Raw genomic sequence first — 26,847 nt, 5'->3', positions numbered from 1 at the left:
GCAACAGCGTGTTTCGTGTGGCTTGGCTGGCAGTTCAGTACTGAGGGGAGCCTGGCCTGACAGATGGGTGGTGCCCTCAACCGTCTGGACTCCATGATTTCTAGTGAGTCCTAGAGCCGCTCCAAGTCCCACACAATCACATTCAGTTGGTAATGAAACCGCAATCTGTAGAAACACACTCATGGAAACTGTCACCGTTTATACCTTTCTCATGCCTTCAATGCTTCATTCCCTTCCGGCCCGTGTCTCCCCAGCTCCCTCCACTCCTTAGTTCATTTTCTCTCTGGGGTTCATCCTTTCCTGATCCTCAACCCCAGCTCCTCCCACCTCCAGCACAGCCCTTGCTGCTCGTGAGCATCTGGTTCTCCCCCTCAGTCATCCGGCCTCAGTGCACACTTCTGCCCAGGCCTCCCCACTTGGGGCCCCATTCCCCCTTCACAGTGTCTCCTCTGCCTCTTCCTGCCTATCTCTCTGCACCCCCTGGGCCCACCCACTACCACAGGTGTAAAAGGCGCCTTCTCCTGACTCCACACCCACTCATCCTGCCATGGAGTCTCTCACCAGCGGCATGTGTCACAGAGCCTGTAGGGCATCTGCGTGAGCCCCGCCTGTGCCCAAGAGCAGCTCATCCACTGAGGGCATCGGTGGCTGTCCCTCATCAGAGTTCCATTTCCCATTAGCAAGGCCCCACGCCACCAGGCTCCAGGCTCCAAGCCTCAACAGCCTTTGACTCCTCCTTGGTCCCACAGCCTGTCAGTGTCCATGCTCTGAGCACCCAGCAACCCGCACACGACCCCAGACCACCTCCATCCTTCACTGCCCAGGCTGGGGCAACCGCCTCTCAGAAATGGCAGCCCCTCCTGGCACTGTCAGTATTGTTACAGCACAGGTCTGAGCCTGTCTCTTTTCCCCGAAAATGATTTTGGGATTTTCACCTTCCAAAACTGGTTTGCTTATTTAGACTTTATGCTTAAAGTAATGTTTTTCGGGTCCAAAGATACCCTAACCCTTCATTCTGCAACAACGCCTCACTGACTGCAAGCTTGCCCTTAACGTACACAGTAGAAACATCTGTTCATTTATATCCTCTTCTTCAGTGTTTAAATGCGTTTAACTCAGAAAGTCATGATGCAGTCACTTACACCTTTGTGCTCATAAGCGTCACAGGTTCTTTCTTGGAGCTCCAGAGGGGAAGGGGCCCTCACACAGTGCAGGACGGCAGAATGGAGACACCCAACCTGGCGGGCAGGAAGGGAACCTGGAAGCAGCCTCGTGATGGTTTCCATGTGGCTGCGGATGTCAGGGCACTGTGTTCTTCCCAGCGTAGTTTCCTCTGCCATGATGAGGAGTAAGTAGTAGCAGTCTTGCTTTGCAGCTGAGAAACTGAGACGTGAAGAAGCCGAGTGTGTTGCCCACGGGCTGACGGCTCACATGGAGGACAGGGAGCTCCACCCTGTGCTCAGTGACCATTTCCACTGGGGCCTCCCTGTTGCAGAACAGAAAGAGTCCTCTTCAGACAAAAGCACAATTAAATTTTGCATGAACGCTAAAGATTTCTCCATCCCCTGTCAGGACGTCACAGAACATTTGGCCTGCACGTGCTTCATGCTAATTGCAGTCTTTCATCGTGAATGTGAATTTGTGGATAGAAAAATCAAGAGGCTGTTGTTCAGAGTTAAAGATTTCTGCTCCAGTGTTTGTCACATACATCCTAAGATTTATCTGACAGTCAAAATCACATCTTTGTGGGATTTTCATGGCATAAATGTGGAGGGAGAACAGCTCCAGACCTGAGAAATCACACAATTCTGTGAATGGCGGACTGTCTCTCAGAACCTTGGCAGAGAGAAATGTTTGAGTATAGAACCACGAAGGCCTTTTCTAACCAGTTCTTAGTTTGGTCTGTAGAAGATTTGTCTGCAGATCTGAAAAGAAACTGAGAGTCACTATTAGTGTATTAGCACACATGCACACAATGGAAAAATGAATCTGTAGCAGAAGACAAGGTTAAGCTAAATGTGTTGTTCTGACCCTGAATGATTATTAAAGAATAAGATATTTGCTTGGATATATAAATGTGTCATTTTTAATCCTGTCTTACAAATGCCTTGATAAGTCCATTCTTACCCTGTTTATCACTCTTGGCTGAGACACTGTACAGCTGTAGTCCATTAGAGCTGGGCAGAGGCTTCCCTCCAGGGACGCCAAGGAGGGAAGCCTTTTCTCCTGATTAGCTGCAGTGGAAAATGGCCTTGCAGGGAGCATCCAGCCTCCTGGGTCTGCAGCACCACAGGACTCTCCACGTCAGTGCAGATCCCTTCACCATGAGTCACCATCTCTGAATCACGTCTGGTGCCATTGTGTCTGGGAGATTTACCCCTGACAGAGCCTTGCTTGTGTGGTTCGGGAGAGTGGCTTGGGTCTGAGAACCCTGTGGTTCTGTAGCCTCCCTTGTACTGCGGGGGACCTCCATGCTCAGGACCCCTGAGCAGTTTGCATGTGCTGTGGGCCAGTTCTGCCTCCTGCTCGGGCACCTCCACGTTCCCATGGAGGTTCCGGTCGGTCACGTTACCACGTGGAGGGAGTAGTCTGTCCTCTACCAGGAAGCTGGAGCAGCTGGGCAGACTGCTGGTCCAATGACTGTGCTGCTTCCTGTTCTCAGTGAACACGATGGTCGAATTAACCGTGCAAGGCAAGGGACGTGAGGCCCTACCTGTGAGAGCTTCACTCATCCTCCCTGAGATACGGGACCAGGGCACATTGCTTTCTATATATTAAAACCAGATTTTCCACTTTTCTTCTGTTCCTTTAAAGTTATCTGGGGACTGAAAGATAATTAACATGGCTTGAAAGTGGGATTGATCACCACTGACCCCTGAGACCCTAGTCATAGCTGGAACTGAAGAATGCTGCTAGACCCAGAGGGGGTGTTGCATCTTCACCAGTCGTGTTTGTTAGTGTACTTGTTCAAGTGCTCATTCACTCTTTGCACTACTCCTCAACATCTGTCAAGCACAGACGGCGTGGCTTCAGCATCTGTGCAGGACGTCCTGTGACTGTCCCTATGGGGAGCTGGGGTCAGCAGAGGCCAGCAGAGGACTTGGATTAGGGATGCGAGTTCCATGGCGAAGACCAGCCAGCACCCTCGGGTTGGTCGTGGCTGGGAAGCGGCTGCACAGACAGAGGACCTGTTGCCTGAACAACAGGCTGACAGCCCAGGAGTGGGTGCCTGGGAGTGACAGATGAGAGCCCTCAATCCTCAAAATGTTCTTGATGCGTGTGGACTTCCTTGGTCTCATGCCTGGAGCTGATGAGCATTTTAGACATGAACCTGCTCTTTCAAATGAGTCCACTGTTCCCTATCATCAGCAAGCATCACTCAAGCATCTGTCATGTGCAGGATTCTTAAATACTCCTCAAAAACAGGAACCCACACAGTGCTGGAGTCTTGATCTCCACCAGGATGAGAGAGGCACATACCATGTGTCCCCACAACCCCAGCAGGAGGCAGCCCCACATGCTCCCACAGTGGTGGCACATGCAGACAGTTTGAGAAGGGGGCACTTTGAAGTCACCAGCTGTCACTGCTCCTGTCTTTGATCACCAGATGTATTGGAAGCCTGCAGTTTTCCTGCTGCCCACCTCGAAGACTGAATGGATGGCCTTGATGAATCTGAGCAGAGTGGACTGCAGTGCGCCCACATTTCCACTGCTCCTGTGCTGGGTGGTGGCTCCAGACTTCACTCATCATGCACTGGTGTCCGTCGTGCTTTCACTCAAAGTGTAAGCATGCTGCTAAGCCCCACCCCATGCCTCCCATAGGTCAAGCTGGTTCCCACCCACAGCCGGAGGTCCAATGTGGGAAGGCAGCCAAAGCAAGTGAAAGGCAGAGCTTGCATGCAGTTTGTGCAGAATGATCCCTTTTTTTGGCTACAAAGAATTAACTATCTGTAAATAGTATATTCCGCAGGAAAAAACCCAAAACTGTGCACTAAACTGGTGGGCAAGCAGGTAACACTGGGGAAACTCACTTTCTGTGTTGCATAGCTCTTAAAATGGGTTGTTTTTTAAATGGGCATGTATTGCTCTTATCAGAGAAAAGGGCGAAAATTACGTTTAATTAACTCATCAGTTAGTATACTTGGATATACTGTTTTTACCTTGTATCTTTCCCTTATAAAAACAACAGCTTCAGTGTAGTTATCTGTTGCATGTTTGAAAGTCCGCATCACACTAAACATTGAAGAAGTGTATGTACACAGTTTTGACTGAATTTCTCCTTGCGCTGCAGGAGTGTTTCCTGAACAGTAGTGTTTCTGTTAAAGTAAGTCCACAATCTCAACTGAACCCGTCCTATAAAGGGAATTTTTACCTGGCACTGTTTATGTATTAGGGCCATCTGCTGTGGTTAAAAACATGAGCCTAGAGAAGGAGAGAGGAGATGCCTGCACTCCGGCTGTGCGCTGTCTGGCCCCTCAGGCACCTTGGTCGGGCTGGTTATGCTTGTCTAGAGGAAGAAGTTCAGTCGTGGCGGTGCCAGGGCGCAGAGCAGTGTCCTGGAAAGCACACGCCTCTGAGGCTGAATGTCTGTTTAGGGTCGATGGCTCCTGTCATGCTTCACACACATGCCAGGGCCCAGTCTGCACAAGCAAGTGCTCATTCATGCCAGACTCATCTCACAGCACCCCAGCACTAATAGTCTCTACATCCAGCAGGTGTTGGTGTGCCTGATAATAACAAAGTGTATGTGTCTTTGCGTACTTCCCAATATAACCCCTTATCTGTTTTATCGAAAAGGAAACTGAGGCATGAAACTCAGTTGTGTAGCTGGTCCCATGGCTCAGCTGTGAGTAGTGGACCTGGGACCAGGTTGGGCAAAGACATGAAGGCCCGGGCTCTGCCCTGCACACGCTGCCTGCTGGGCATGTGAGCCTGGGACCAGGGGCTCCCAGGATGTCCAGGCGGATCAGGATGAGCAGTCACCCCGGGAGGCTCTGTCTGAAGCTGACCCAGGAGTACGACTGACCCTTCCCTGGCTGTCGGTCTTCCTCTCATAGAGCTAGAAAACACATGCAAACTCACTTTTGTGGATGGTTAGTCCTCATTATTCCCAGATTCCATGTTTGCGAATATGCGTACTTGCTACAGTTTATTTGTAATCCCCAAATCAGTACTCGGCAATTTTGTGGTTGTTTTTGGATCTGCGCAGAGCAGCGAGAAGAAGCCTGGTGTGGGCACTCCGACTGAGCAGGACAAAGCGGCCACTGCCTTCCTGTTTCGGCTCCGACATAAGTGTCTTTTCACAGCCTGCTTATTGCCCTGTTGTTCTGCAGCAAATTTCTGTGCTCTTTGTTGGCAACTTCTCTAAGTGGGCCCCGCATGCTGTGCTGAAGTGGGCGTGTCCAGAGAAGAAAGGCCTCCACATGAGCGACACTGGTACCAGCACATGTGACATCTCTGTCACATTGGATGACAGAGGAAGTGATCTTGAATGGTTTCCTTCTAATAAAGGTAGTGAATCAAAGTTAGAAATGTAATGCCCATCACTAGAACCTAAGATGTGTGAAACGCCATTAATAGTCTCTATTTGTCATGCTCTCCTAGCACTGTTTTTAGTAAATATAAAAATGGTACCCTCTCTCATTTAATCATCTAAACACTTAACTTTACTACCAGTGAATGCTGCAGAGGAAAACTACCGCACATCTCACTGGCTGTAACACAGCACTTAGTACACATCAGGCTGTGAACGTGTCTTTTGAATGACTATTCAGAATTATCCATGCGAAAACAAATAAAATAATAGCAAATATTTCTTGATGTCTCTCCCTTCATCAAGAAAAATACCCTAAGAACTTTACATGTGTCAACTCACTTAATCCACACAGCTACCCACCGAGGTGATAGCAGTATTGTTCCCGTTTGATGGGTGAAGGCTGAGGCACTTCCCACCGTCCAGGCTCTGGCTCCGCAGCCTGCGCCCTTCACTGCCCCTGTTCTGACAGATGAGAAAAACCACTCTCCTCTGTGAACGAACGCCTGGCTCATGGCAGCTTGTCTGCTGGCTGTTTCGGGACAGGACTTTAGTTCAAATGCTACAGCAATCCATTGATGCGGCTCCCGTTGTGAGATTATGTCCAGAGCTTTATCTAGCTTTGTCCCATTTGGGACTATATAAATTAAAGATCGTATTTGTGCTGAGGTTGTTGTGGCCCCCTTTGGTTCAGGGTAATTATTGGGTCTTCTCCCAGGAGGCAGCATGCTTGAGGTCCTTTTGCTCACTCAGAATGACTCAGAATGACTGTCGTGACCATTGGAAAACCTCACCATGTGCTTCTTTACAGAAAACCATTCTGCACCTCCTGATGTCACCACTTACACCTCAGAACACTCGATACAGGTGGAGAGGCCGCAGGGCTCAACCACATCCCGGACGGCACCAAAGTACGGCAACGCCGAGCTCATGGAGACCGGAGATGGTGAGTCTCAAGCAGACGTTTTCCTTCTTTGTGAACTGTTTCTGCTGGCTTGCCTTCCTGTGCCCCCAACGGGATGATTCTTCTAGGTACGCAGTCTATTCACTAATCAGATTTATCAGATTCTTCATGAACCTCCCGTAGCAGGTGGCCTGGCTGTTTTCTACTGTGCATAGTTCTCCAGCACCAGAGTCACAGGGGCACTTGCTGAAATACAAGTTCTGGGCCGCACCCCAGACCTAATGGATCAGAAGCTCTGGGGTGGCCCTGCGATGGTTCTCATATATTCTGAACTTAGCTTGAGAACTACTGTCCTTGTGAGATGATCTCTGATTCATCTGAATAAATTCAGTGAGATGATATCGTGGGAAAATATTATGTTTAGATGTTGAAAATTCTGGATTGTGTATTTTTCTGTATGTTCGAAAATATCAAATAAATTGTCAATTCTGAAAGTGCTCATGTAAGCATTTAAGACTACCTGTTAAGTTTTTCTGTTTGATAGAAAATTTACTCACATTCTGTGTGTCACATTCCTTCCCTGAGTTGAGGCTGACTTTTATGACCCGGGGCAGCAGAGAACAAGGGCCTCTGCCTCAGTTGTTAGGGAAGCGTCCCCACTGACTATGGTTCTGCCGATCCTGCTGTAATTTCCAAACTGGTGGTTATTGGGTGGGCTTCTCAGCACCATCAGCAAGAATGCAGCTGGCCTGGGAGGGAGTTTCATCTGGTTAAGGGTGTCACCATCTTGGTCCTCTCACTTGTTCATTTGTTTGTATTATTTATCTTGAAATTTAAAAACTTCATGACTTTTTCAATTATCAGTTCATTTAGTCAGTTTTCAAAATGATGTCACATTCATTGTTACAAGAAGTAAATATTTAAAAAATGAAGTTTATTTTTCTCAGTACATACGGGTAAATATGAGGGTACTTCCAAAAGTTAATGGAATGACTCATATTATCTTTCCATTCTATTTTTCCATGAACTTTTTGAAGTGCCCTTACATAGGCTAGATTCTGTTACATAAAAATTTGAATTTAGAGATTTACCTGCTGTACTCCTAGAATGCACAACCTAAACATGCACCAAAGTCAGTTGGTCGGGGAGAGACGTACAAGGCACTCTGCCGTAGTCGGGAGAGGACAGGGCCTTGACATCATGGTGAGCCTGCACCCCCAGCTCCATCAGTGGGTCTGCAGCAGCATCTCCTGCTGCAACCCACCCTCAGGCACTTCCTCAGCCTCGCTGATGGTCTTAGGAGAGACCAACTCAGGGAGAGACTGGCTGCTTCTCGGCCAGCCGTCTGACCCTGTGGGGAAGGGATGAGCAGGCCACCCGTCACAGATACAGATTCTAAGAGTTAGAGGTGGGACCAAGTCCCAGGTGTGGTCCTCAGGCTCCTCCCATCAGAATAGAATGTCCCACAAAGCTGGGAAGGAGAACCGTCACTGTGCCGCATTTGCCCTCTCATCTGTCTACCGGGTAGATCCCTCTTCCTGAGCACAGCGATCGTCCAGTACCTTGAGGGCATGCGTGGTCTCTGGGCATTGCTGTTATGGCAACCCTGGAGATGGGACAGGGAACTCCAGTTTTGGCCCCTTTACTGTGGTTGCTTGTTCAAACTGTGACAGTCACTCATCCACCCTCGGTTCCTGTTTTTCAGGAGTACCAGTAAGTAGCCGGGTATCAGCAAAAATTCAGCAGCTTGTCAATACCCTCAAACGACCCAAACGGCCACCATTACGAGAATTCTTTGTTGATGACTTTGAAGAATTGTTGGAAGGTAAAAGAACCCTTTCCCACCCCTGTTTCTTTCAGGTGTTCCTACGGTCCCATAAACAATAATGATATTTTCTCTACAAGGCTATTTTATTTTTCTAAGAGCAGAAATCTTGACATTTACTAGATGGTGGGAATCTGGATAAGAGGGTGAGGGTCTGTCCCCAAATGGCCACGTTGAAGGTGCACCAAGCACTGGCACAGGTGCAGAGCTCCAAAACTGATTGTTTGACACCTTCAGCACACCGTGATTTTGTTCTATGAGCCAGGCCTCTTTTAAGGGCTCTGTAAGATTATAGATATGCTCACTGCACAGCAGTTCTCGCTGATGAGCTAGTGAGCAGGAGCCCCCTCTCCTCCATTTCCTGTCACTGTTTACAAACACAGGAGCTGGTGTCTTAGCCCCTGAATGCTCCTGAACCTTTGAACACAAACAACTTAAAGTTGAAACAAAACAGAAGACCTGCTGGTTTTATCAAACCCAGACTCCATATATTCCTGTTCATTAAACCAGAGGTAAGACGTAGCTGGTTTTCTGGCCAGGAGATGGAGATTGTCAATCATAAACTATGAGAGAGAAACCTTGTTCAGAAGTGGGAGAAATCATTTATGTTTCTCACCTATGAAAAGTGAAGAATTGGAGAGATCTTGTTTTATTACAATGTGTTTATTTTAGTTTTACTTAAGAAAATACTTGCTCCATGCTCTTGTTCTTTACAGTAGTTATAGTAAATTTAAATTTAGATCTGAGTATTTAAGGGCAAAATATAATTTAGCAAGATTTGAGCTCTTTGGAGCCCAGAATTACAAGTGTATGTTAATAACTGAAATTTTAAACATAGCTGTTTCAATCCTAAACTGTAGGCATGGTACAATATATAGTTTTAACTGTTGTCAGTTTATAAATGAGCTCATGTCTACCTAAGTTCCCATCCCATATTGCCTTGGAAATTATACAAATTGAATGTTTCTGTCACATCCACAAGGCCAGTATATAGACCCTGATTCTAGAAAAGCATGTTTTGCGCAGCTAGTAAATTTATACCTTAAGTATGTCTCCTAGCTCTTCAAAAAGAGTAAAAAGTAACCATGCTAACGTGGGTGTATTCTTCTTGAAAACTTTTTGTCTTCAAATGTGTTTAGTTCAGCAACCAGATCCAAACCAACCAAAGCCAGAAGGGGCACAGATGCTGGCCACGCGTGGGGAGCAGCTGGGTGTGGTCACGAACTGGCCGCCGTCCCTTGAGGCCGCGCTGCAGCGATGGGGAACCATCTCCCCAAAGGCCCCCTGCCTGACCACCATGGACACGAACGGGAAGCCACTGTACATTCTCACTTACGGTAATCCTTGCTTACTCCTGGAGTGACTGCTTGGTAGATCAAAGATGAGTAAAACGAAGTTTTCTGGGTCTCATACTCTAGATGAGAAGTGTGGCCCTCTCGACTGACGGACATAGACCAAATATTACATGTGAAAATTTGGGTCATCCAAGCATCATGACTACAACCAAGGCAGTTCAGCTCCGGTTTTTAAATTGTCTGTGTTCTATTTTAATTGTCTACATCAGTCATATGCTGTGGGTCGATCTTAGTTTTTTCTTGTTAAAGTAATGTGAGAAAGCAATGCATTTCCAAATGTAAGATCACTGGCTATCAGGACATAAAGCAAAAGTGTTGGCCGATACCATAAATACTGTAGAAAATGCTGTCCACGTACAAACACCAAAATAGCTGAACATCAATGACTGGATATTGCTGAGAAGACTCAGAAAAGCTCATTGAACAAGGATTGTAGTAATAGTGAGTAATTTTCTGTAATTGAAGGGCTGTACTATTTAAAGTCCTGTAGTTTCCCTTCAGCCCCCAAATTTAGCTTCCCACCAATCCCTAAGATAGCAGAATTCCCAACTGAGATACTTAGGATTTTTAGTAGAAATGTAGACAGCACAAGGAAGTCGTGAATGAACTCACAGACGACCTCATGACCACGTCTTCCACTCTCCAGCAGAAACAGAATGCATGCTGAAAAGCATGGTGTAATTTCATGATCCTCAGTTAATAAAATGAAGCATGCTGTGTAGTTAACATCCCTTTAGCATGTTTCGCCTGGCTGGAACTTTCCAATATCCCCTTCCTGTCTCCCCTCTGGTTTTAGTGAGATTCTGAAAATCCATTTTTCTGTGTTGTAATGTGTCTTTTCCACCATGTAAATGCTCATGTTCATCTTCCTCTTTCTTTCTTTTCTTTCTTTTTCTATTTAACTTTGCCTTTACTCCAGTGTTTCAAGGAATTTAGATGCTTGAGCTAAAGAAGCATTGGACCACCTCTTGCAACCTTTTGGTTTTTGTATTGTCAGTGGTGAATCTCGTAAATGTCCACGCAGTGTCCAGGTGTTGTGGCCGCCATGCTCCACGAGCCCTGGGCACAGCCCTTCTGTGCCCTTGGCCTCCCTCCCCAGTGGCTGCACTCTGTACAGCTGCCTGTTCCACATTCAAATCCAAGCAAAGTTAAAATTAACATGAAGTAAAGTAGTGCTCACGACACTGCACGTCCCCTCTGTGAGTCAGTGCCGAACTGCCACGCCTTCTCTGTCACGTCAACAGCTTGACTTACTCTCCTTCCTTTTTTCTTTGGAAATATACAGTGCTGAAATATCTAGTATGTGTCAAGAATGTTGCCAGAAGTTTCTGTTCACTTTGCCTTATTCAAACTCACAATTGTCAACTAGCTTTTGTACAAATTTATGATATCGATTTTAAGATTCTCAGCTGAGAATGAAGTTGAAACTTTAACAGACTGTAATGGTGCTAATTGATTGTCATTGATTTGTTCATTTATGACACATAGATTTTTTTCACTTACAACAAATTGAATGTATTGTTTATTCAATTATAATAGATCCCAATATCATTCGCATTAAAGAGATCTGAAGGCACAAAATATTTGTTTTCTTTAGAAAAAAATTACTCCCTGAGTTATTTCTAATGAGCTGATGACTATTTGTAGGCAAAAAAAAAAAGGTCCCCAGACAAAATATCAAACAATGGTAAAGCAGCCAGTCTTGAGGACCACAGTGCTGGGGTGAGGAGTTAGAGAAGATGGGAGGAGGGGATGTGAATAAAGTTTTATGTCTGGTAACTAGGTGTTCGAGAGCTATGCTGAAATGCCACCGTAACTTTGTGCTTTACTATAGCTTGTCTATGATGTTGATCAAACCAAGAAGCACTGGTTGAGCACATACGACCAGGGGTTGTCTGGGAATTAGAGCGATTGGAGGTGGTGTCTTTGCTTTCTGAGTCCTCGGGGAGGCAAGTTGACAAATCCTGTGAGGGGTAGCTGTAGTTCCAGTATGAAATAAAACAAATTCAGGATTTTTAAAATTCAAAATGTGTTGTAAACAAACAAACAAAAATCTTTGATTTAGTTTTTCCATCTAAAATAGGAAAAAGATTAAAACAGTGATAGCATTAAAACAGAACATAGTTAAAACCGCTCTTGACTTTACTAAACTGTTACTGCTTTAACATAACTTCTAACACTTTGGCTACTTCTGAAAAGCTCTCAGCTGCTGAGGTCTCTGGGACCATGTTGTGAAAGCCTTTATGTATTCAAGAACTCATTTTAGATTTTGAAGTCATTTCTATTTCATCTCAGACTTCACTATCACCCGAATAATGCTGAGAAATGTCTGCCATGGGGTGAGCAGGGATTTGAAATATGCAAGTTCTTCAGAGCCAGGCACTTTGGCTAAAGTGTTTTCTTTTTTGTGTTTTAATCCTGCTTTGTGGTCATTTTTTCTAGAGTTAAAAATTTTAAATGATTCAGAATATTTACTGTTATCTTTATCCAAATCCAAGGATTCCTCTCCAAAAACCCTAAAGCCCTGGGGTTAGGAAAATTAGAGAACCATAGCGCTGGGGAGGAAGGGATCAGGTGTGTGGATGACCCTGTGAGGGCCGTCTCTATGCTCCACGTCCATCACAGCTCGGAAGACGGGGCCCACTGACACACAGCACAGCCGCAGCGCAGCCTCCGCAGTGGTGCTGGTGCTGGTGTGCTGCCACGGCGGCCACCACCCTTCATCCCAGAGGTCTTCCCTGCAGTCTCTGTGACAATTGCAATCTCCTGTGCCTTCGCGTAGGTGCTTCACACACCAGGAGGAATTGGGTGTCGTGTTGGGACCTTGTTCAAGTGTTCAAGCTCCCAATTTTATGAGTCATGCAGTTGACTTTTATTTCACATCTTGATTCCAGGGACTCAGAATAAGTTGAAGCCTCAGAATGCAAAAAGCTTTGGGTAAACCTGTCTCCCGAAAGAACTTCTCAGGACCCCCCTCCCCAGGACAGTGTAATTTTGTCTGAACTAAGAACAGCCTGGGGACGACACGTGTGGCACTGTCCTCCTCCTCGTCACATGCAAATCAGAAGACGCGCTGAAGTGTGGCTTTTCCTTTTTCTTCATTTTCTTCGTCTCCCAAAGTTTTGTTTCTGAAAACTCCTCCTGCCTCTCTGCTTCCACTTTGTTTCTGGTTTCTTTCAGCCCCTCCTTTCTCTTCATTCCCCCCAGTTAGAGTTGCTCGGACCACAGGTACTGGAAACAGAGGGATCCATATGAGGTACTTAGAAAGTTTGTGGGAAAATAGAATTGAGAGATGATACGAATCTTCCCATGAACTTTTTGAAGTGCCTCATTACTGGACTTTCACTTGGAGAAGTAACCTCTGTATGGTTTAATGTGCACATGCAGATGTAACCAAAAATGCATGTGTCTGATTACTGTGTCTTTATAATTTGTATTGACAGGCAAACTGTGGACAAGAAGCATGAAGGTTGCCTACAACATTCTGCATAAATTAGGTACAAAGCAAGAACCCATGGTGCGGCCTGGAGACAGGGTAAGTGCAGTTTAAATTATTGGGTCTGCAAAATACATAATCTTATGTGGAAGAGATATCTACCATTTTAAATTCCAGAGATCAGCCTCTCCTCCTCCTCCTTCTACTATAGCAGGCTTTCTTTACATTTACCGTGAACCAGGTGCAGTTACATGAAAGGTGACATTTAGTCTGCACAAAAACTAAATGATCCACGATGTAGTCTTTCTCTGGTTTTGTTCATGAAGATGCTTAGGCTTAGAGAGGGTAGGGATCATATCAGATGCAGGTCCATGACTAGGAATTGGTGTAGAGAGGATAGGCATCTATGAGAAAAATGTCCATATCTAGGAAGTGGCGTAGAGAGGGTACGCGTCTGTCACATGAAGGTCTATGGCTCAGAAGTTGCTTAGAGAGTGTGGGCATCTATAAGATGAAGGTCCATGACTAGGAAAGTGGCTTAGCCAGCACTTGAATCTTCCACCTCTTCCACTTCTGTCCACCTGCACTGCCCTGTTCTTAACCACTGTCATTTACTGTCTCCTAATTTGAAACTCTCTTTTGTCATCTACCTGGGCAGACAGGACGATAATATTTTTAAAGTTTTTTATGTTAGTTGATGCAACCATCTTGGCAGCAAACAGTTACTACCATTCCTTTCCCAGTATTAAATTTTTTTTTTTTTTGTCTTTTTCGTGACCGGCACTCAGCCAGTGAGTGCACCGACCATTCCTGTATAGGATCCGAACCCGCGGCGGGAGCGTCGCTGCGCTCCCAGGGCTGCACTCTCCCGAGTGCGCCACGGGCTCGGCCCTTAAATTTTTTGATGTAGTCTACTACCTTTCATAGGAAAGCAAGTTTAATTTTATTCTTACTGCAACCTCCCAAGTTACAGAGGACAGTTGTTAGTATTTCCTTGCTTATGTTATGCCCTGAGCAGTTAATAATGTTTTCCAAGCTCTTCACCCTAATTTAGAAGTGGAGCTTGGTATAGAACCCAGTTTTCTTGCCTTCAAACATTATGCCCTTTTTCTTTTTTTTTTTTTTTTTTTTTTTTTTTTGTCTTTTTTGTGACCGGCACTCAGCCAGTAAGTGCACCGGCCATTCCTATATATGATCTGAACCCGCGGCGGGAGCATTGCTGCGCTCCCAGCGCCGCACTCTCCCGAGTGCGCCATGGGCTCGGCCCCATTATGCCCTTTTTCTCCATGCTGCTGTGTACCTTAGATGCCCTGAGACTGGGTTATCCTATCCAGAGGACTCCAGATCAATTATATAAAAACATCATTTTAGAGCACCAAAAACCTGCATGAATACAAGCTTTGATTTTTAAGAGCTATTGCAAAGACCTGGGCCTGCTATGGGGAATTTTTAAAACATTGTTGCTGCTTCAGAACATTGTAGTAGATAGACTGTGATTCTTTCCAATTTTTTACTGAATAAGTTTGGCCTATACCTTTTAAAAGAAAATTGTAGGTGTCAAGGTGTCACACTTCCTGACTATAAAATTTACTAGAAAGCTATAATAATGCAACAGTGTGGTACTGGCATAAAGACAGACTTATAGACCAATGGAACAAAACACAGAGCCCAGTAACAAAACCACGTGTATGTGGTTAAGTGATTTTCAACAGGCTGCCAAAATATTCAGCGGAGAAAGGACATTTTCAACAGATAGTGCTGGGAAATTGGATATCCACATGCAAGAGAACAAAGTTGACATTACCTAAACTGTATACAAAAAATTAACTCAAAATGGACCAAACACCTAAATGTAAGAGCTAAAACTATGCAACTCTTAGAAGAAAACATAGAGGAAAAGTTTCACAATGTTGGATTGGCAATGATATCTTGGATATTACACCAATAGCACAGACAACAAAAGAAAAAATAAATAATGGGACTTTGTCAACTGAATACTTCTGCTCGTCAAAGGGCATTATCAGGAGGGTAAAAGGGTAACCTACAGAATGGAAAGATGTTTGCAAATCCTATTTGGTACAGATTAATAGCCAGACTATATGAAAAACTCCTACAGCTCAACAGTGACAGCAACAACAGAAAAACCTGATCAAAAAAATGGGCAAAGGACGTGAATAGACATTTCTCCAACGAGGATTTACAAACAGCCAATGAGTACATGAAGAGATGCTCAACATCACTAGTCATTAGGGAAACATAAATCAAAACCACAGTGAAGTAACACTTCACACCAAGAAGGATGCTGTGACCAAAATAGAAAAGCCAGTGTTGGCGAGGAGGTGAGGAATTGGAACCCTCTTGCGTTGCTGGTAGAAATATAAAACGGTGCGGCCTCTGTGGACCAGTGTGGTGGCTCCTCAAAAAATTAGACGTAGAAGTAACATTTGATCCTGTGATTCCACTTCTGGATATAGACACAAAAAATTTAAAGCAGATTCTTAAACAGGTATTTATATGCCGTTGTTCATAGCAGCATTATTGACAAAAGCTGAAAGGTGGAAGCAACCCAGATGTCCATTGACAGATGAATGGATAAACAAAGTGTGGTCAGTGCATACAGTGGAATGCTATTTAGTCTTTAAACAGAAAGAAATTCTAACACGAGCTACATGGATGCAGCTGGAAGACATTATGCTAAGTGAAATAAGACACAAAAAGACAAATATTGTTTGATTCCACTTATGTAAAGTACCTAGAGTCATCAAACCCATAGAGACAGGAAGTAGGGTGGTGGGTGCCACGGGCTGGGGAGGGGAGTGTCTGGGGAGCAGTTGTTTCCTGTGGACAGAGTTTCAGTTTGGGGAGGTAAAAAGTTTCTCAAGGTTGGTTGTGGTGACGGTTTACAGCACTGTGATTGCACTTAATGCCACTGAATTATACACTTAAAAATGATTAAAATCCTAAATTTTGTGTATGTATATTTTACCACAATAAAGAAAAGTAGATTGTAATGTAATATCTCCTTTATCCATAATTTGGTTCATAGTTTTAGTAGTTTTTTTAAATTTTATTTTTTAGTATAACCTCCAGATTCTTGAAATTTCCAATCAATAATAATGCCAAAATAAACCACCCAAGTTCAGCTAAGTAGCAATGTGGGGGCACAGTTTTGATGGGATGAAATACATAGAGAGATTTTTTTTGGCAGGGGTTGATTTGGCTTGTCGGAGGATTACTCTTCTAGATTTTTCCTTAAAAGGGCTGTCCATGTGGCTAGCATTTGTCACATTAAATAATCATACGTAATTATAGTTAATTGATAACCTCTTGTTGCAATAATTAGGATTCTTTATCCTCTTTGAAAATCATTTTTCAATAAAATATAATTTTCCTCAGAATAGCGAGCATTCGGTCCTTAGCACAGACATTATGGATGCTTGCCTGTGGGGACTGCATCGGTGCAGCGTAGGGAGGGACTCCGGGCTCTGCCATGGGTGTGGGCCATGCTTGAGCTAAGCCGCATTGGGGGGCATCGTGGCGGGAGCTGTGGATGATACAGGCCACATCGCACAACTCTGTAGAGCTCTTGGTGTTAAAAACTATAAAGACACACTGATAATCAGCTTTTATGCAAACTGGAAAGAGGTAGAGGTCCCCAAAAGAGGCAGTGAGAGGATATGGCTGTGTTAATTCTTTGGGAAGGGTAGAGGGATCTTTTTCATTTTGGGGAGCATCTGGGGGTTGAGACAGCTTCTCACAGAGAAAAAGTAAGTCTGCGGCTCTTGGTCAGGTCCCAGGGCACTGTGAAAAGGAGCAAAGGAGGGAAAGTCTATGGGGAGTGAAGGGAAGAACAGGCCATTGGCTCGGACAGCCGGGCTGGTACACACGGAGCCTCAGAAGGAAAGTCGAGGAAGAAGGCCAGGATCGCCGCGGCGTGGAAGGCCCAGCAGCACCACGGGGTGTGGGCTTTCGTCTCCCCACTTGCTGATGCCTGCTCTGCTCTGTGGTTAATCGGGTGCAGCGAAATATCAAAGGAATACACAGAGTTAAATGAAGAGAAACCACGTGGGTTTGTAAAATATTAAGCACCTGTATATTCGTACAGTATTGCACTGGGATTACTGTGGAGTCAGCAATAAAACAAGATTGGTGACTGATTCCAATATTCAAGGAAAAACTTAATGAAAGTGATGTAAGTACAACCTTTATCTTCGTTAAAACATGTTGCAAAACAATTTTTGGTTTTGATTCAAGAGCCCCTAGACATTTGCCCATTTTTTCTCCATTACTTTAATACTGTTGAGAGCATATGATAATGTACAATATTATATTCTGCTTTTATTCACTTTGCATTGTAGTGTGACATTTCATCAGGTAAGGCTGCATAACATGGCATTATCAGCACAAACTTTAAATGGTGATGAACCAATGGGAATCTTAAACCCTGGATGAACTAGCTCTTCATCTGAGCAGGTGCACTGAGAGCTGGGCCAGGGCCACACTTGACTCGTGAATTGGGAAAGGGTTGACCCATGGTCTGGCGCTGGGACTCCATGCAGATTCTTACCTCAGTCATCTGCCCTGATGAGGACCACTGCCTCCAGACCCTCCTGTTGTGCTGTGGAGAGTAACAAGCCAATAGTTAACCCATCCTGTGTGAGTGGGTGCGGCCAGCCGTTCTGGAAGGAATGTCAGCATCTTCCACATTTTCTTTTCTTTTTATTTTTAATTTAATTTTATTTTGTCAATATACAATGTGGTTGATTATCGTGGCCCATTACCGAAACCTCCCCCCTCCCTCCCAACAACCTCCTATCTGTTCGCTAGTCATATCGACTTCAAGGAATTGTAATTGTTGTGTCTTCTTCCCTCCCACCCCCGCCCCCAGGTTATTTGTGTATTTATTTATTTATTTATAGCTCCCACAGATAAGTGAGAACATGTGATATTTCTCTTTCTGTGCCTGACTTGTTTCACTTAATATAATTCCCTCTAGGTCCATCCATGTTGTTGCAAATGGCAGTATTTCATTCGTTTTTATAGCTGAGTAGTATTCCATTGTGTAGATGTACCACATTTTCCGTATCCACTCATCCGATGATGGACATTTGGGCTGGTTCCAACTCTTGGCTATTGTAAAGAGTGCTGCGATGAACATTGGGGAACAGGTATACCTTCGACTTGATGATTTCCATTCCTCTGGGTATATTCCCAGCAGTGGGATAGCTGGGTCATATGGTAGATCTATCTGCAATTGTTTGAGGAACCTCCATACTATTTTCCATAGAGGCTGCACCATTTTGCAGTCCCACCAACAATGGATGAGAGTTCCTTTTTCTCTGCAACCTTGCCAGCATTTATCATTCACAATCTTTTGGATGTTAGCCATCCTAACTGGGTGAGATGGTATCTCAGTGTGGTTTTGATTTGCATTTCCTGAATGCTGAGTGATGTTGAGCATTTTTTCATGTGTCTGTTGGCCATCCATATATCTTCCTTTGAGAAATGCCTGTTTAGCTTTTTGGCCCATTTTTTAATTGGGTTATTTGTTTTTTTGTTGTAAAGTTGTTTCAGTTCCTTGTATATTCTGGATATTAATCCTTTGTCAGATGTATATTTTGCAAATATTTTCTCCCACTTGGTTGTCTTTTAACTCTGTTAATTGTTTCTTTTGCTGTGCAGAGAAGCTTTTTAGTTTGATATAATCCCATTTGTTTATTTTTCCTTTGGTTGCCTGTGCTTTTGGGGTCATATTCATGAAGTCTGTGTCCTACTTCCTGAAGTGTTCCTCCTATGTTTTCTTTAAGAAGTTTTATTGTTTCAGGGTGTATATTTAATTCTTTAATCCATTTTGAGTTGATTTTAGTATATGGTGAGAGGTATGGGTCTAGTTTCATTTTCCTGCATATGGATATCCAGTTATCCCAGCACCATTTGCTGAAGAGGCAGTCTCTTCCCCAGTGTATAGTCTTGGTGCCTTTGTCAAAGATCAGATGGCTGTAGGTGTGTGGGTTGGTTTCTGGATTCTCTATTCTGTTGATCAGTGTGTCTGTTTTTATGCTAGTACCATGCTGTTTTGGTTATTATAGCTTTGTAATATAGTTTAAAGTCAGGTAGGGTTATGCCTCCTAATGTAGCTTGATTGGCTTCCTCAAACTTTTTGGCTTTCCGGGAAGAAGTTGTGCAACAGTGGTAACCTGCAACCTCACCAGCATTGAATAGAATACTGTTTCTGTGCCACGTCAAGATATGAAAAACATGCAGTCAGCACTGGGTCCATGGAATGAAGGCAGAACATTCGTGACCACTGCAAATCTCAGCTGGTTTTCAGAAATAATTGGTATGGTTATATGCATAGACACACAGAGTCCTTCTCTTCTCTTCTGATTCTCTTGTATAGCTGATTTTAGAAACCGCAGAAATGCCATGTAGAAAGGAGACTTCATGTAATCCAGACTGAATGTTGTCTTCAACAACTATCCTACATTGCCAAATCACCAGTGTGACCGACATTGAGACACTGCCTGTGCCCCTGTCACCTGCCATCTGATTCCTTTCCTGCCACTCTTCTCACTTAGATGTCAAGATAACTAGCATGTCTCATCTAACTGCTCATGATAAAATCAATAACTCCTAGTCGGGGCATTTCTAAAGAAAAATTTGTCAAATTGCAGAATTAGGTAATGCAAAAATGGTGCATTGTTGCTGAATCAGGGTATTTAGGTGCTTATGAAAGCTACTGAACTCAATTGCCCATGGGGGAGAGTGACGTGAGAGCTGCAGGACATAGCAGGAATCAAGAAATAGGATTGTCAGTGAAAACTGCATCATGAAGGGCACTTTCTATGCTATAAGAACAGGAAGCCTTGCTTATGAGAGACCATTGGACATCAAACTATAATATGAAGCTGTAGTAACCACACCAGCACAGAATTGGCATAAAAACAGACTCAGACCAACGGAACGGGAAAGAGAACCCAGAAATCAACCCACATACTTACAGCCAACTGATCTTTGACAAAGGCAACAAGAACATACATTGGGGAAAAGATTGCCTGTTCAGTAAATGGTGCTGGGAACACTGGATATCAATACGTAGAAGAATGAAAATAGACCCATATTTCTTGCCATATACCAACATCAACTCAAAATTGATTAAAGACTTAAATACACATCCTGAAACTATAAAACTCCTAAAAGAAAACATCAGGGAAACACTTCAGGAAGTAGGGCTAGGCAAAGACTTTATGAATATAACCCCAAAAGCACAGAAAACAAAAGAGAAATAAACAAGTGGGATTATATCAAACTAAAAAGCTTTTGCACAGCAAATGAAACCATTAACAGAGCTAAAAGACAATCTACAGAGTGGAGGAAAATACTTGCAATATGCACCAGACAAGGGATTAATATCCAGAATATACAAAGAACTCAAAAAACTTAGCAGTAAGGAAACAAATAACCCAATTTTAAAAATGGGCAAAAGAGCTGAATAGGCATTTCCTAGAAGGAAGACATACAAATGGCCAACAGACACATGAGAAAATGTTCAGCATCACTAATCATCAGGGAAATGTAAATCAGAACCACACTGAGATATCATTTCACCCCAGTTAGACTGGCTGTTATCAAAAAGACAAAGAATAACAAATGCTGAAGAGAATACAGAGTAAGGGGGAACCCTCCTACAGTGTTGGTGGGACTGTAAATTAGTGCATCCGTTATGGAAAATGGTATGGAGGTTCCTCAAACAGCTATAGATAAAACTACAGATACGATCCAACAATCCCAGGGCTGGGTGTGTACTCAAAGGAATGGAAATCATCATGTCAAAGGGATACCTGCACTCCCATGTTCATCACATATCTGTTTACAATAGCAAAGACATGGACCCACCTTAAATGTCAATCGACGGATGACTATATATTTGTATGTATATATACACACACAATGGAATACTATACTGCCATAAAACAGAATGAAATACTGCCATTCACAGCAGCTTGGATGAGCTTGGAGAAAATTATTAAGTGAAATGAGGCAGGCACAGAAAGAGAAATACAGAATGTCCTCACTCATAAGTGGGAGGAGAGGGAGAGAGCAATCTCAATAGTACGTTGAGCTTTCAGCAGGAGAAAACAGAACTGCGGTTACTAGACGTGGGAAAGGGGGCGGGGAAAGGGGCGTTAGTGAGAAATTGCTTAATGGACACAAAGTATGATTTCATTTTGTAATGAATATGCTAATTATCCTGATTTGATCATCACATATTGTACTTAGTATTGAGAGTCAACTTCGTACCCCCAAAATATGTATAATCAATTATGTTTCAAGAAAAGAAATAATAAAAGTAAGTCCAGGTGCATTTAAAAGTTCACAATTTTAAGTCTAGGAGAAATTGGGTGAGATATTTGTCAAATAACAGGTGGTAATATAGAGGGAAAAAGTTTGACAAATTTACATAAAACATTGAATGTCTGCACCAACAAAATAATAAAACTGGAAAATATTAAGAAAATTTTCCATCAAATATGAGTTAATACTACCAAATATATTAAAATTTTATTCAGATTTTAGGGAACTTATTAAAAAATAGGTAGAAGAAATGAAAACCAGTCTAACAAGGAATAATAATTACAATCACATTGAAAGGGTTTGTCATTAAGATACACCATACTGTTAAGGGCTATTAGGAAGGACTACATTTAGAAATCACTATATCCAGTACATGGTAACATTACTTCTTGGTGATTTACATTAACTGCACTCTTAGAACTCCACAGTTGTTCACTCTCAGGGATTTAGCTCCTAGGAGAGCTGAGCTAGGCAGGGGACAGTGGCTGGGTACCGCATATGCGTGGATGTTCGTTGAAGACTCATCTGCAGCAGCAGCAGCCAGAACAGGTGCACCTGCGGCATTAAGTGCCAGTGCTGGTCTTTTGTGTTTATGGGTAGTTAACATGCGTGCTTACATACTTTCTCTCATCTCACCTTTACCACAACATGAAGATACAGGTTCTGTCACTGTTGTCATTTTTTAGAAAGGAAAACTAGGTGTTAGGCTAAGATTGTGTATAACACCCTAGAGCTAAAAGCTGACATTTGATCTTAGTTGAGTCCCGTCTGCTCTGGCTCCCGGGCTGCCAGCCCAGCCCCTGGTGTAGAATTGTATAGCCATTCGACTACAATTATGAAGGCTGGATAGACACAAGAGTATTTACACAGCTTAGCAAAAACAGTGAGAAACAAAATAGTAAATATACTGTAGTTTCTTCTGTGTAATAATATGTGTGGTGTGGAAGTATAAACAGAGTAAAGGTAGTTTTGTTCTAGTAACAGTATTACAGATGATTATTGCTAATGCATTTTTGTCTTTCAAGTAAATTAAGAAAAAGTATGTGATACTTATTAAAACACATCTTAATAAAATGTATTTTTATTCCAGCATCCTTTCTTGTTTTAAATTTTAGTGCTGGTGTCTTGGAAGTTTAAATCCTTTAACATAGTTTAGGAAGCAGGCGATCACATGCTAATGTCACGCTCCTTCCTGTGTCCGGCCCGTCTGTCCAGGTAGCCCTGGTGTTCCCCAACAACGACCCGGCGGCGTTCATGGTGGCCTTCTACGGCTGCCTGCTGGCTGAAGTCGTGCCTGTGCCCATCGAAGTGCCGCTGACGAGGAAGGTAAAGGGCTCGTTGTGCACTAAAGCTGGGTGGCGGGAACGGCAGGCACGGGAGCCATCAAACATTCTGTTATTTGTGAGACTGTGTAGATGGCAGTTTTTAATATGCTTTTCACCTCAGCTTGGTGTGGATCAGGATGTGCTGAAGCGCCACTGTTTCTGAGACTGTGTGGGTTCTCACCCATTGTCTCAGTAAAGGGAACAGTTATTAACATGCACATCACAGCCCCACTGTGGAGGTGTAGCCTCCAGAGGCAGCGTTCACGCTTATTTGGAAGCAGACATTGAGCCAAATAATCTCAGTCAATAAAGCAAGGAATTGAGTATTTTGTTCCCTGTGTTATGCACGTTAGAAATCTGGGTAAATGATAGTTTTTGAAATTTAGTTTTAGTTTTTGGGGAGGTGGGGGTTGCTGCTTTTCTTTGGATGTTTTGGCATCATCATGTCCCAGGTTTACCTGTGGTTTGTCAGATCTTATTCTGTAGTTAAAATAAATAAACTTGCTGTTATAATTATCACTTGGTCCAGTATAGAGATATTGAGGTTGTGTGTATACTACCCATCAGTGCGAGTTTCTTAGTCCGCATGAATGACTTGCTCATCTGCAATGCAGAGTTACAGTAACTTTAAGACGGAATATGAAGGAGGAGACTGGTAAAGTTGGAGGTTGGCCTAATGCTGTGGAAAGCAGACAGAGCCACGGCTGTGATGGTGGCCCCAGATCTACAATGACAGTGCACCTGTGGACACCCCCTCCAGTTACTGAGGCTTCCTCAAGCACATCGCTAATGGCTGTTCAAGCTCCAAAGTGCATGATTACATGTAGCCCAGGCTACGGGTTTCCAGAGAAATGTCCCACTGTCTTTGTGGCTCCTCTGACATTAAAACTTGTTGATTCGGTAGTTAGGACAACCTCCCGCCACCCCTCAAACCCACCGTGGTAGCTCCTCAGGGTCTGTGCAGTGCAGACTGCTCTGTGGCTGGGAAGGAGGAGGATGTGGGGCTCCTTTTGAGATCGGGGGAGCGATGACAGCTGTTCTCGTGTCCTGGCACAATACCAGGGCACTCCCTGCTTGGAGTGTGAGCATCAAGTCACCCTAACCTGAGATGAGTCAGACATGCAGCGCTCCTCTGTAGCTGAAATTCATTTCAGCCTCGAGGTCCTGAGTCCTCTACGCAACTGTGGATGACACGTGGAGGAACTTGCAGGCTCATGAGCATGTGGAGAATGGGTCTTCATCGGAGTTCAGTCATCAGATATGAAACATTTATCGTTGCTGTTATTAGTAACAGTTATTTATCTTTTTCTCATTGAAAATGAGATAAATGAAGATTTGTCTGTCTTAAATGGACAGCCTGGTATCTCCCAAACCAGGGCTTGTTCACACAGGCAGGTCATTTGATGCAGAGGGTGGGAGGTGATGTTCCTGAAGAATGGACAAGAGCTGCTTTCTGAGGGCAGAAATGCTGTACTGTTCCCTGAAAACAGAAGTCGTGATTACAAACACCGCTGGTGCAGATGTGTAGAAAACCCAAAGTGGCAGTCACCTGGCCATGAAAACGTTTTCACTGTAACACGTTTTAAAGATGCTTTGAATAATGTGAAATATCTTTTGAATCATGTTTGATAGAGGTGTAAACTGTTCATTCTAAACATATTAGAAACCTCTCTAGCTGTAGCAGTGATAACTGAGGGAAGGGGCGGGCTTTACCCCATCCCACAAGGACCTAGCCATCTGCTTTGCTGAAAGAGCCCTGCGCACTGAGGAGAGGACGCCAGGTTCTCTGTGTGCAGGGCAGGGTGGGCATGGGGATATGGGATATCTCAGCCGGGGACTCTCTGGTCAGGGCTCAGGGGAGCATGGCAGAGGAAGAACAGGGTGGGGGCTTCTTGCGCTGGGAGATCCTGACTAGGTCTCTCCAGCTGTAGCTTGCACAGGCGGGAGGATGATGGGAGGCCCGGGAGGAGCCACCTACTCGGTGCTTGCTCACCTCCCAGGACGCAGAATGACCGGCCCCTCCCAGTGGCCTTGGTAAGTGACCGAAGTGCCACAGAACCAGAACTCCTCAGAATAAAGGGTTGAGGCCCCTCCTTGTCCTGTTCTCAGCAGAACATTTTCTGACTGGAACACATAACTACATGATTACTTTGCTTACACGTGTCTCAGGCTGCACAAAAAGCTGTGGGGAGTGCACAGGCTGTAACGGGATATTTGGAAACCTTCACTAAAGCAAACAAATGAACTATGAACTGTGAGTTAGAATTCTGGGGAAGTGACAGTGTAGGAGAGATGCCCTTGCCCTGAGACTGAACATCTCGGGTCTAAAGACTCTCACTTTAGTTTTTTTAGTATTATTGTTATTTTTTATATTATTTTTATTTGCAAAATTATAATTGTATACATTTATGGGCTACAGTGTGATGTTTTGTTATATTTATACAATGTGGAGTAGTTAAATCAAGCTAGTTAACACATTCATCACCTAGCTTACCTATCATTTTTTATGGTGAGACATCTGAATTTGTTCTCTTAGTTATTTTGAAATATACATTTTTATTGACTGTAGTCACCCTGCTGTGTGATGGATCTCCAAACATATTCTTCCTTTCTGTCTGAAACTTTGTACCCTCTGACCAACATCTCCCTGTTTCTTCCCTCCCCGCTACCTCCTCCAGCCTCTGGAAACCATCAGTCTACTCTCTATTTCTATGAGTTCAACTTTTTTAGTCTCCACATATAAGTGAGATCATGCAGTATTTGTCTTTCTGTGCCTGGCCTATTTCACTTAACATAACATCCTCCAGGCTCATCCATGTTGTTGCAAGAGGCAGAATTTCCTTCTTTTTTAAGGCTGCACAGTATTCCATCGTAATGCGGGAGCCCCACATCTGAGAGGGCACTCACATAGTGTTTGCCTGCTCCAAAGAACTTACCCGGTGTTCCAGTGGGTGGAGACAACGGTTTATTAGACTTACGGGAGTTGCTGACAACAGCCATTCAGCTGTATATCAGCACCTCCATGGGGTATATACAAGAGTTATATAGTGAACAGATCAGAGTAGGGGTGTAAATCATTTGCAGGCTGATGCACAGACCCTCACATCACTCAGAGCACAGGAGATCTGGCTGAGTAGATGAGTTAACCTACTTCCTGTTCTCCTGGTCCCAGAGTGCTTTAGCGCCAGCCAGCATGCTAATTCATTTACTCAGGGTCCCTGCTGCCTCCAGTCTTCCGTTTGTCTTAAAGGGGACATGCCTTTCCTTAGATAACTACCTTGGCCAAGGGTAGTTTCCAGGAGGAGGGGGAATAAGGCTATGTCCAGCAGTTACTCTACATCCACTGTGTATATGCTCCACATGTTCTTTATCCATTCACCCATTGATGGACATTTAGATTGATTCCATATCTCAGTTATTGTAAATAGAGCTGCAATAAACGTGGGAATGCAGGTATGTCTTTGACATATTGATTTCAATTCCTTTGGGTATATGCCCAGTAGTGGGATTGCAATCGTATGGTAGTTTTATTCGTATTTTCTTGAGGCCTCCATACTGTTTCCCACAATGGCCATACTAATTTACAGTCCCACCAGCAGTGTACAAGAGTTCCTCTTTCTCCATATCCTAGCCAACAGTTATCTTTCATTTTCTTGATAAAGGCCATTCTATCAGGTGTGAGGTGATATCTCATGGGGTTTTAACTTGCATTTCCCTGATGATTAGTGATGCTGAGCATTTTTCATGTTCCTGTTGGCCACTTGCATGTCTTCTGAGAACTGAGACTTTGGAATATAGTTCATTGGTTGCCGGAGACCAGCTCTGCAGGATTTGTTGGACCTGAATAGGTGGTGTGGCGTTGGCAAGGAAAGAAAGAGATGGACCACAGATGTCTAGTGCAAGTGTGGACAACAACTACATCAATCTTGCTTTATTTATATTTTTTACTTAACCTTTTACATGATGACTTATCTTTTAATCAAAATATTTATTATCTTATCTCTATAGAAAAAGAAAAATCAGAATGTTCCAAAGCATTCATGCTGTGATAAAAGCACCCTCTCATACGTCAATAGTTTACCCCAAAGCCTGTGGCTTGTGGCCAGGAAACTAT

At 43.9% G+C, this 26,847-nt stretch overlaps 1 protein-coding gene across 5 annotated transcripts in view; it reads left to right on the top strand.

Moving 5' to 3' along the window:
• DIP2C (disco interacting protein 2 homolog C) overlaps window positions 1-26,847 on the top strand; it is a 392,086-nt gene that overhangs the window by 254,054 nt on the left and 111,185 nt on the right. For 4 of the 5 annotated variants that reach the window (XM_063100478.1, XM_063100477.1, XM_063100475.1 and 1 more), the window contains 5 exons: window positions 6,345-6,479; window positions 8,143-8,262; window positions 9,402-9,599; window positions 13,061-13,152; window positions 22,624-22,734. In XM_063100478.1, coding sequence (XP_062956548.1) covers window positions 6,345-6,479; window positions 8,143-8,262; window positions 9,402-9,599; window positions 13,061-13,152; window positions 22,624-22,734 — 656 coding nt within the window. The remainder of the gene's footprint in view (window positions 1-6,344; window positions 6,480-8,142; window positions 8,263-9,401; window positions 9,600-13,060; window positions 13,153-22,623; window positions 22,735-26,847) is intronic. The other variant, XM_063100476.1, reaches the window with a different exon arrangement.

Source organism: Cynocephalus volans, chromosome 6 (assembly GCF_027409185.1).
Source record: "Cynocephalus volans isolate mCynVol1 chromosome 6, mCynVol1.pri, whole genome shotgun sequence".
NCBI classification, from domain to species: Eukaryota; Metazoa; Chordata; class Mammalia; order Dermoptera; family Cynocephalidae; genus Cynocephalus; species Cynocephalus volans.
The sequence above is the reverse complement of the archived record's forward strand: the minus strand, read 5'-3'. Positions and strand labels throughout refer to the sequence as shown.